Source organism: Arachis hypogaea, chromosome 8 (genome assembly GCF_003086295.3).
Source record: "Arachis hypogaea cultivar Tifrunner chromosome 8, arahy.Tifrunner.gnm2.J5K5, whole genome shotgun sequence".
NCBI classification, from domain to species: domain Eukaryota; kingdom Viridiplantae; phylum Streptophyta; class Magnoliopsida; order Fabales; family Fabaceae; genus Arachis; species Arachis hypogaea.
Window position 1 is genome coordinate 30,442,387 of NC_092043.1, and position 11,208 is coordinate 30,453,594.

Genomic DNA, 11,208 nt, shown 5'->3' on the forward strand with positions numbered 1-11,208 from the left:
TCTATGGCTAAGGGTGTGTTTGGTAACTACGTTTGAAAGAAAAAAGTACGTTAGGGCTTCTTGAAAGCTTCACTTTTTTGTTTGGCTAATTTTCTTCTCTACAAACGTAGAGGTGCTTTTGTTCCTAAACCCACATTTACAAGAAGCAATAATTTCTAGCTTCTCCGTTGCACTAACGTGCTTTTAGCTAATACCTTCCATATTTATTTTTCTTTTACTAACTTTATCCTTTATACATATTATTGCATTATTTATAGAATTCTTATTATTCCTCTTTATATGAATTTTTTTTATTATTTTTTATTAATTTTTTTATTTGACATTATATATTTTTATAGTTATAATTTTTGTGTATTATATTTATTATTATCTTTTTATAATAGAATTTATTGATCCCATTAAATAATAATAATAATAGTTAAAAATTATAATGTACTAAAAAAGAGTACTAAAAGTATTAAAAATATACTATATAAAAAATATATAAGAAAAAAATATAAAAAAAATTAAACATGTATAAAAAAATAATATTATAATTTAATGTCATATCTTTTTAAGTAATTATCTATTTAAAAGTGATTTTAACTAATATTATCCAAACAAAATTTATTTTATCAAAATCAATTTTGGTAAAGAGTTACCAAACATAAATCATGTTGACACAAACTTACTTCTATCCAAAATCAATTCTATAAAATCACTTTTATTCAAACTCCAGTTTAACCGGCCACAATCCAAACACACACTAATTAACTATGCCCTATGCATATGTGAACGTGATGTCAAACTTCAAAGGACCAAGCCTTTTTCACTTTTTTTTTAATTGTTTTTTTTAAGAGAAAGTATAAAAATAGAAGCAAATGTATGAATCAACAGCCTAGAAAGCTTATGCGCTGAATCTGGTGGACTCATTCCTCACGGCGCCGTATGTATTACCGCCCACCTTCCTTAGGACGGTCCAAATTTGCCAGCCACTTTAAGGTTACCCTAGTAAGTGTAATTAAAAATTTTTTAACGTAAAATATCTTGAAAAAATAAACTAACAGTTTTATGTTCATATTCGTTGTATTTTTTTTAAGAAAGAAATATGTGGTTAGATAGATAATCATATTTGTTATATCACCCAAAATAGTTTTTTCTATTTATTATTTAAATGACAATTATTAAGAAAATAATTCAATTAGACAATAATATAAAAATGTTTGTAGAAAATGCAGTAACAAAAAAAATGAGAATTTATTTGTCCACGGAAAATATCTTGACACTAGTAAATACTATTGGCAACGAGAATTATGTGGGGGAAATTCGCGATATCACATGTAAATAAATAAATAATCACAAGGTGACAATTGACAACAAACAAACCCATAATAATTCGTTTGTAGAAAAGAAGTAGCGTAGCTTAAACGGCTTCCAGAAGATACTGAATCACGGCCCCATACGCCTCACCTCATCTCCTGCGCAAGAGAGAGAAACAAAGTGCCCTCAATAACCTCACTTTTTCCCCCAAAGCGGAATAATAAATAAATAATAGACGCGCTAGGTGCACAAAAAAACCCCAAAGACGAAAACATAAAAGGAAAAGAGAAACAGTTAAAAATAAAAAAAAGGGGGGGAAAAAAACCTCAGTAATAGAAGATTTGAGAGAAAGAAAGTATCTGGAATTTTCCAAAGAGGAAGAGAGGAGGAATCCCAGACGGAGCGTCCTTTGGTGTGTCCCCATCTCTCTCTCTCTCTATTTCTCTTTTGGGGTTCTTTTCTTTGGGATTTCCCTTCAAAATCCCTTCATTCCATCCCAGATTCCGTTCTTTGTTTTCCTTCAAAGCCCAACCAAACCCCTCTCTTTTATTTCCCCCTTTCCATTCTCTTCAATTCTCATCACTCATCTCAATATTCCAATTCTCCTAACGGTAATTTCTCCTCCTCGTCTTTTCTTCTCTTCGAATCACAGATTTCTGATTTTCTCTCCAACCAAACAGTTTTCCTTTTTTTTTTCTTCGGGTTAATTTGAATCTTATTATTCATTGATCGGTTCCGATCTCATTCGTTGCAGGTTTGGTGAGACAAACAACAAAACAGAAATGGCGGAAGAACACAGATGCCAAGCACCGCGCCTCTGCGCCAACAACTGCGGATTCTTCGGCAGCGCCGCCACGCAGAACCTCTGCTCCAAGTGTTACCGCGATCTCCAGCTCAAGGAGCAACAATCCTCCTCCGCCAAGCTCGTTCTCAACCAATCCTTGGTTCCGCCATCTCCGTCACCCGCCGCCGTTGCTCAGCCGTCTTCCTCTTCGTTTCCGCCAGCTGCAGCGATCGATTCGTCATCTTCGGCGGTAGATGCTGTGGATCAGCCACGCGCGGAGGCGGCGAAACCGGTTCTGCAGAACCGGTGCATGACGTGCAAGAGGCGCGTGGGGCTCACGGGGTTCAAGTGCCGGTGCGGGTTGACGCTGTGCGGGGTCCACCGGTATCCTGAGCAGCATGGTTGTGAGTTCGATTTCAAGGGATTAGGGAGGGATCAGATCGCGAAGGCGAATCCCGTCATCAAGGCTGAGAAGCTTGACAAGATCTGAAGGAAGAAGGAACAGAATGAAAGGGTAGTATGGTCATTTCGTATTTGCGATTGTTACCTTTAAAACCGGGATTATTTCGGATCCGGGTCCGAGTATTGGACTGTTAGGTTGCTTACGGATCGGCCGCCGTAATGGGCGGTTAGAGGGTGGGTCAATGGTCGTTGTTAAGTGGTTGCGTTCCTGTGTAAATTAAATTTGGGAAGGAAAAAAAGAAAACACTTTCATAGTCGTTGACATTTATTTGCGGTTGAATTTATTTCTCCTTTATCTCGCACCGGAAAACTCTGTTTTCTACTTTTCTTCGTTTGGAATAGATGGGCCTATTCTGCCCATGTAAGTTTCGAAGAGTTCAAAAGTAATTTTCCTATATAACAGCGAAACAAAATGATTTCCCATGCCCATGGTTTTTCTTTTTAACGAATAAAAATAAAAGTTACTGCAAATTGAGAATTAAGGTGATTAATTGCGCATGTCGATAATTTTCCTTTAGGTTATTAGATTTAACTAACATATGTTATTGGTAAAAAAAAATTTAATATTTTTTTAAATAATTACAAAACAAATATATTAAAATTTAAATTTTTATATTTTTAATTTGTAAATTTAACGTATGCAGTTACAAATTACAATACAAGATAAATAAATTTTATGTTATTTGAGATACAAAATTCCAGTTTTTTTAATGAGAAGAGGTAGGATCAGTAAATTTTGTGATTTATAATTATCAATTAGTTATTATTAATATTAGATTTATAATTATCAATTAGTCATTATTAATATTCTTTTGTTGATTAAGTGTTGGCTAAATTTTAATAAGAGAAAGTATTGGGAATCAATACTAATTGTGTATAATGGATTAAAAAAAAGATAAAATTATAATTAAAAATTATATCATTAATTATTTAATTTTAAATTTCAAAATTTGAAAAATTAGGATTAATATTTAAACTCATTCACACAAAATATATTTCTAATATTACCGTAAACTCCAATACACATTCAAAATTCACTGTCATCTTCTCCGGTCCTCATCTTGCATCACTGAATTCCTCGTCGGCCATACCGACGCCGCCGCATCCTCCCACCGACACCGTCCTCACCTTCGCCGGTCAGCCCCATGCGCCTCGTCCTTCGACGCTTAACCTAACGTTGCTGTCGCTTTTTCGCGTGCCTCTCTTTCGAACTCGCTTCGTCTTCTCCCATTCTTTCAATCCTCTTCTCACCGATGATACCACCATGCTCTTCTTCGTAGGATACGAGCATGGTTAGCTTCTTTCAGATTTGAGCCCTATGCTTCACAACAGTGCCGTTTTCGTCTTGCCTAGCCTCTCAAAACTATGTTTCACCACAATAGTTATTTTTTCTGTTTATTCATCTTCTTCTTCTTCTATTTTAATGGTCATTTTAGCATGGTCATTTTAGTATGTATGCGGATGGTTATTTTAATTTTTATATAGATGATTATTTTGATTGGATTGGGTTTAGTTATATATATATATATAATTAAAATATGTTAGATGTCCAATTCATTAGGTATGCGGATGATTATTTTTATCCTTAAGTGGATGGTTATTTTTACTGAGGGTGAATGGCGTGTGGCAAGTCAAGTAACGACAGTGAAATGGGATGATTATTGATGAAGGTGGGGTGGCCGCCGGTTGAAAAAGAAGAGAGTATTGAAGTGAAATGCTTTAGTAAATTAGGATTTCAGATGATTATTTTTTTGAAATAAATAATTGGATTTTTTAAAAATTTAAAATTTGAAATGAGAGAATTTGAAATTTGAAAATTGATGTGAAATAATTGAATGAAAGTTTTTAAATTTATTATTTACCATGGTACAGATTGTTAAGATTTCTCATTGGCTCTCTAACGGAATTTTAATAATAAAAATGCTGACTCACTTTTTCTATTTTAATATCTCTAAAAATTAAAGATATTGTATATTGAAATTTTTGTGAATAGAGATTAAAATGTTAACAATATTTTATTTCTAAAATACCCTTTTTCACCTCTCACTTTCTTCTTCTCTCGCTCCCTCTCCCTTTTCTCAACATAGCCTTACTCATTTTTATCCGTGCTCCGTTGCCATCTTTCTTTCATCATCGATCACTCTGTAGCCAACAACATCTCATTCTATACGATGAAGCGGTGAAGTCTGCAATTACGTGTAGAGATACATAAGCAAAGATATAAGTTGGAGCCGCTTAAACACCGATTCTTCTCCTCCAATGAAAGATTACTTTAGTTCTGCACTTCTGCTCTTGGCGAGGTGATCGCCGCCAGATACGGAAGCGTCAATGGAATGGCAGGATTTGGAGGACGTCACGGGCGGGATTTTGACGGTGAGAGAGGTTTTCGAGGTAGCCATGTTAACAAAGATGCCGCCAGGGAAGGCTCCAGAGTGGGGGTCGAGGAGGATGGAGCGAACATCGGAGGGATAGCTGACAATGGAGAAGACGACGTTGAAGTTGGAGGGGAGGGAGAGGGTTTATCGGCCCAGTGGATATTTAAGTTTCTAGTAAGAATATTACAGTCATTTCACTTATTTAAATTTTTTTTTATCTTAAATAAAATAAAATATTAACACATAATTCAATTTTATATATTTTATACTAAATATAAAACAAAAATTTAATTTAGTCTCTATTTTTTATTATCCATCTTCCTTTCAAATGCTACCTTACAATATTATTTTAGAGAAACAAATTTTGAATATGATCCCTTAGTTATAACTCGGGTTAAAAGAAACTTATGAACCCGAAATTCAAGCAAATTCAAATAACTATGTGCCAACCTTAAATTACCGCAAGAATTTTTTCGCAAATCTATCTAAACAAACCCAAACGGGTCACTAAAACATAGTTATTGGATGAACAGCCAAAACTCCTTAAACTAGTTACGGAAATACTGATAACAGTCACAAACACAACAACTTTATAAATATAAGTGACTCACTAGGTCACAGATCACTTGAGTATTGGAGTTCCGTTTTAGGTTTCCACCGCCGCCATTTCTTTGAACATCCGACCTATATCTCGCCTTACTCGAGGAGAAGCATGTTTGAACATCGAACAGGACGAGTTATACCTTGATACCGGTTACTCACACAGGAACAGAACATATACACTATGTTCGGTTGCAGAGAAAATGAAAGAGAAAAAAATGAATGAAAGATAGTATTTTTCTTTACTTGGATATCAAAAAAAATAGGAAGGAAAGAAAATTTTTATGTAAGTGAAAAACAAGAAAATAAGAGAAAAATACTATTTTTTTTGAAATTTCTAATACTATCCTTAATTATATTATTATTAACAATTATTAATATAAACTTAATTTTAATAGTTTTAATATATTACTATAATAGAGATTCACATTTAAATGTTATGTGTATTAGACAAATAATTTAAATCGAATATAGAAAATTATAATATTTTATAATATTTATAAAATACAATATCATAAATAAATAAATAAAATTATACAGTATTTTATGATAAGCGTGTTAATGTAATTTTATACCATTATGATTTTTTTGTTCTTATTTTTTTATCTAAAAAAAATTCTCTTTATTTTCTTTCCATCCATTTTCTCTTCATCCAAACAACATACAAATAACACTATTTTTCCTTCTATTTTCTTTTCTCTCATTTTCTTTCCTCTTATTTTATTTCCTTTGGTTTTCTTTCTTATATTCAAACAAAATGATAAATGAACTTTTTTTTTAATATTGGGCCAAGGGTGGTGTTAGCCACCAAAATGTCTCCACAAGTGAAATTAACAGCGATAGAGGAGCCGTTAGTGTTAACGACGAAAACGTCGACGCCATTAAATAAAAAATGACGCTGACATTTTGTGTAAAACGTCAGCAACGTTTTGTTCTACATGGTCGACACGTGGTAACCCCCTCTCTCTTTTCACACATTAACCAAAAAGTCAATCCACCTCTTCCTCCATTTTTTTTCGGTCCCAATCCCATCACCATTGCCCCATTCATTTTGAAAAATAAATCTAAAAGTTGAAAGTTGACTTTTCGTCATTCAATATTAAAAAAAACGGCAGCCTCATATATAAAAAAATATACATATTCTATACGTTTTATTAGAAGTTAATTAGAGTTAATTCTAATTTTTTGAGCTAAAAGTTCTAGAAATAAACTCTATATAATTTTTTTAAATTATTTTTTTGTTTAGTAGATAAATAAATTAGTTGTTAATGGATTAAGAGTAGTTAGAAAATATATATTCTTTGTCATAGTTATAATAATAATATTGGTTTTTAGTGTTAGTAAATTGTTGTTAGTGTATAGTATTAATTGGAAGTTAGTATATATTTTTTTAATTTTAGTTTTAGTTTCATTAGTTTTTTAAAAAAAACAGAAATTTTATTAATTTTAGTTTTATTTTATATATATTTTTTTTGAAAAATAGCCCGTTTTAGTAATTTTAGTTTTGTTTAAATTTTTTTTGAAAAACATAATTATTTAATAATTTTAGTTTTATTTTAAATAATTGATTTAAAAAAAATTTATTTAATACTTGTTAGTGTATAATTTTTTAGTGATTTAGCTTTTTGGATTAAAATTTGACTAAATGTTAGATATTTCAGTTTTAATTAGTCGATATTTCTAGTTAATTTATATGTGTAGTGAATTTAGTTTTTAATAAAAAAATTGAATTATTTTTAATTATTAATATATATTGTTAGGTTTTTTATTTTAATTATTTATTAAAAAACTGAATTTTTGATATTAAATTTTAGCTATGTTTATTTTTTGCAAACTTTATTGGAAATAAGAAAAACATATTTAGATTGGATAATTATTAATACTTAAGATATGTTTTTAATAAATAGATTTAGAATTATTATTATTAGTATTTTTAGTAAAAAAAAAGAAAAATATAAGTAACAGTTCGTATATTTTTTTTTTTTGTGAGTTAAAGATAAAAATAGAAAAACGTGACATCACACATGCTGATGTTAGAGGGGTGGCAATGGGTAGGGTATGATTTGGAGCCAACCTTAATTCTATCCGCAAATTGAGAATATTCCAACTCTAACTCTACCCGTTCTTAACCTGCGGTATCCGATCCTATCAGTGGGTTACACAAAATATACAACATTATTATATAACTCGATAATAATTTAAAATAGAATTGACTTTTATGTAAAAAAAAATTATTAACTTACCAATTAATGATCTTCTTTTAGTAGCTAAGGATCTTTTGCATTTAATGAGATGTCTTAGATTTAACATTCACTTAAAATATATTTTTATATAAGTATATAACATATACATATATAGGCAGTGACGGATTCAGAAAATTTTGACAGTGGAGGCAATATATATATATATATATATATATATATATATATATATATATATATATATATATATATAATAATAATAATAATAATAATAATAATAATTTGGGTTTAGCTAATATGTGTCCTAAAGACACATGACAAGCTTAGTATTAGTGGAACATTTTAAATTTTTTTATTTAATAACTTTAAAATAAATACATTAGAAACTTAAAATATTTTATATTTTAAATAAAAATATTCTCAATTTGTTATCTTAATATGTTCCTTTAGAACACAAAATAAATATTCTCAATTTGTTATCTTAATATGTTCCTTTATCTTAATATCTTAATATGTACATAAAAATCAGCTATAAAATTATTCATTAACCATTATGTATTTGTATATAAATATATTTATTGTTTAATTTATTTTCAATATGTATTTTGTATTTCAATATGTATTTTATATAAGTAGTTACTTTTTATGTACATATAACATAATTATTATTATAATTATATTTTGTTATTGTAAAATGTTATTAGTCTTCAAAATATATAATTTATAAATTAAAATATTAAAATAATAATTTAAATAATAATATATAATTTATAATTCTATTTTTTAGGTTTCATATTTTTTAAAATATTGAGTAAATTCTTTTAACAATTTATATATATATATATATATATATATATATATATCACTAAATAATTATTTAGAAATTCACTTTTCATACAATCAAAAGCCAATTCTCAGTGATATTTATAGTTACAAAAATTCTTTCAATTGATATAGTTGCTTTTGGAAAAATTAAAACTAATTTAAAAAAATAAATAATATTTTTTGAGTTCATTTTTAGGAAAGAACACTAATTTTATTTAAATTAAAAATTAATCATTCTAATAAATATTTAATATGAAATTCTTAAACTGACTATTAAGTATCAAAAGTTGAGTAAAAAATCATTGTGAGGTCAAATTCAACAAATAAATATTATTCTTATATATTATTCAAAAAAAATTTAATTGTAGTGGGGCACTTGCCCCCACTACAATGTATATAGATCCGTCCCTATATATAGGGTGCAGGTTGTCGGGTAAGCTTGAGGCTCAACCCACACCCTACATCGATCCACACGAAAACCCTACCCGCTACAGATCGGGTTGGCAACTCTACCTGATTGGGTGGGGTCGGGTTGGGTACCCGCGAATAGGGTGCATGTTGCCGCCCCTAGCTGACGAGCATATATTAGAATACCTTTAACATCCTGTATATGTAAATAATTTTTATGTTTACTGTTGTACTTAAGAATTAGTAATTCAGTTAGTAATTATAAATTATTTGGATTTTTAGTAATTATTAATTATATTTGTTACTAAACCGAGTATTAATTTAGTAATAGTAATTATTGACTAGTTCTGGTTATTGACTATTAGTTATTACTTTCGTTTTTAGGGTTCAAGAAATTTACATACGAGACACTTACATCAAGTACACACACATGATGTTCAGGTGAGAAACAAATAAGAGAGAGCGTGTTCTATTATATATCTCAGATTGGGAGGATCTTGTCTCAGCCTGATTATAAACACACTGGTTGAAAGGTGGCGTCCTGAGACGCACACGTTTCATCTTTCACACGGCGAGTGCACGAATGCCTTAGACGACGCCGCCGTGATTTTCGGACTCCGAACTCACGGCTTGCCAATGACTAGATCAACTAGCTATAGCACAAGTGGATTAGAGAATGAGTGTATGACCCAATTCGGTAGTGCTCTTAGCCCGAATGATCATAGAGGAAACAGAATCAAGTTAGCATGGTTCCACACCCTAAAGCGGTGCTAACATTTGACTGATCGAGTAAGTTGGAAAATTTATGTGAAATGTCACATAATGTGTCTATTTGGAACGACGTTATTTAAAGACACGTTTGGAGTCACTGTACACTAGAAGTATTTGCCGTTGCTGCGTAATTTTTCTTAGATTCAAAAGTTTAGTTGGGGTTCAGCTTACCTTGCACACATGTATTGATCCTTATGTCGAATATCGAGGTATGATTGTAAAGATATGGATGGTCCTTTGGCATTGTTCCTTGTGTTGGTCTAGATACGGATGCCGTCAATAGGACCGCTGCCGATGAATACTAACTTTTCACTCGCTCGCAGGTAAAATTTAGCTAAGATGTGGATTTAGAAATTTTTTATGTAGTAGCTGATATTACGAATAAGTTATGATTTAATTTGATGATATTGTGGCTGATGGTTATGAATTGAGGAAACCCTTAAGGTAGGTTAAGTCCATTTTTAGGAAAGGTTATGTCCGAATTTATAAAAATACGAGTTGTTACAATATGCCAGATGGAATGATTATCAACCTAATATCGAAGAATATAAAAAGTGGACAACCGCTGGCATCAGAAGAAGGTTGGACAATCTTTCTCCAGATAGGATACGTCTTTTGTCAATTAGAATTTTTCTTATGTTAAATTAAATTAGAAGTTTGCGCATTTATACCTTTTAGATTTGATATGTTTTTACAATTTGTGTGGGACTCATATAGTCCTAACCAGATTGCGCCGCATCTTATTCCACATGAAATCAATAGCGGTGCAGATCTCTAGAGTGCAACTATGCCCTTAATATGCTTTGAGGCTGTGGAGTGGCATCTAACTAATAGGATTAGAAGACAGTTTGGCTTTCATCAACACCCTTCTGTCAGACCTATGAATCTCGAAACGTCCGATAACATAGTTCTGACGGGTCCAAAGAACAAGAACTCGAGAGTAGAGCACAAAAAGTGGATCTCTCAATGGTTAAACAGTCCTGCATACGTATTGATTGGTATACAAGTCGACCACTATCAACCATTTGACCAGTACATGAACTAGTATATTGGTAAATTTGGTGATCACCTGCGACTTTTTGAGCATGCCGATCAAGAGGAACAACCACAGTAAGAGCAACCAAATCAACAAGAACAACTACTTCAGCAACAATCATCTTGGCAAGAATAACCACCATAACCACAACCACATGCATACCCACCGTATCCATATCTACCACATCCACAGTCATATTCATAACCACCATAATATCCATACCCAGCATACCCACCATACTCATACGAATATGCAAAACCTTCTGGCCAGCCTACCATACAGTTATATAGTCAGCCTTCTACTATACATGAGGAATACATACCGACACAGATACTGTACTATTCATTGTTATAATTACTAGGAAGATCGGTACAGAATGAGGAATAGTATAGGCACATTAGAAGCTCTGTGTTTGATGTAAAATATGTGAATAGTCCTCGAGTGTTG

At 31.3% G+C, this 11,208-nt stretch overlaps 1 protein-coding gene and 1 long non-coding RNA gene across 2 annotated transcripts; one reads left to right on the top strand and one right to left on the bottom strand.

The window, feature by feature from the left end:
• Positions 1-1,217: 1,217 nt before the first annotated feature.
• On the bottom strand, positions 1,218-1,769 carry LOC140174829 (uncharacterized). The gene is made up of 2 exons (XR_011864760.1): positions 1,625-1,769; positions 1,218-1,457 (listed from the first exon to the last, which is right to left on the bottom strand). It is a non-coding gene; the product is annotated as an uncharacterized lncRNA (long non-coding RNA).
• Positions 1,355-2,813, top strand: LOC112706905 (zinc finger A20 and AN1 domain-containing stress-associated protein 3). The gene is made up of 2 exons (XM_025758422.2): positions 1,355-1,910; positions 2,054-2,813. The coding sequence occupies exon 2, from the start codon at positions 2,082-2,084 to the stop codon at positions 2,571-2,573; it is 492 nt and encodes a 163-aa protein (XP_025614207.1). The 5' UTR covers positions 1,355-1,910; positions 2,054-2,081; the 3' UTR covers positions 2,574-2,813.
• Positions 2,814-11,208: the final 8,395 nt, after the last annotated feature.

Bases quoted from the DNA above. Each gene is read 5' to 3' on its own strand.
- LOC112706905 (XM_025758422.2), top strand. From the start codon at position 2,082: ATGGCGGAAGAACACAGATGCCAAGCACCGCGCCTCTGCGCCAACAAC.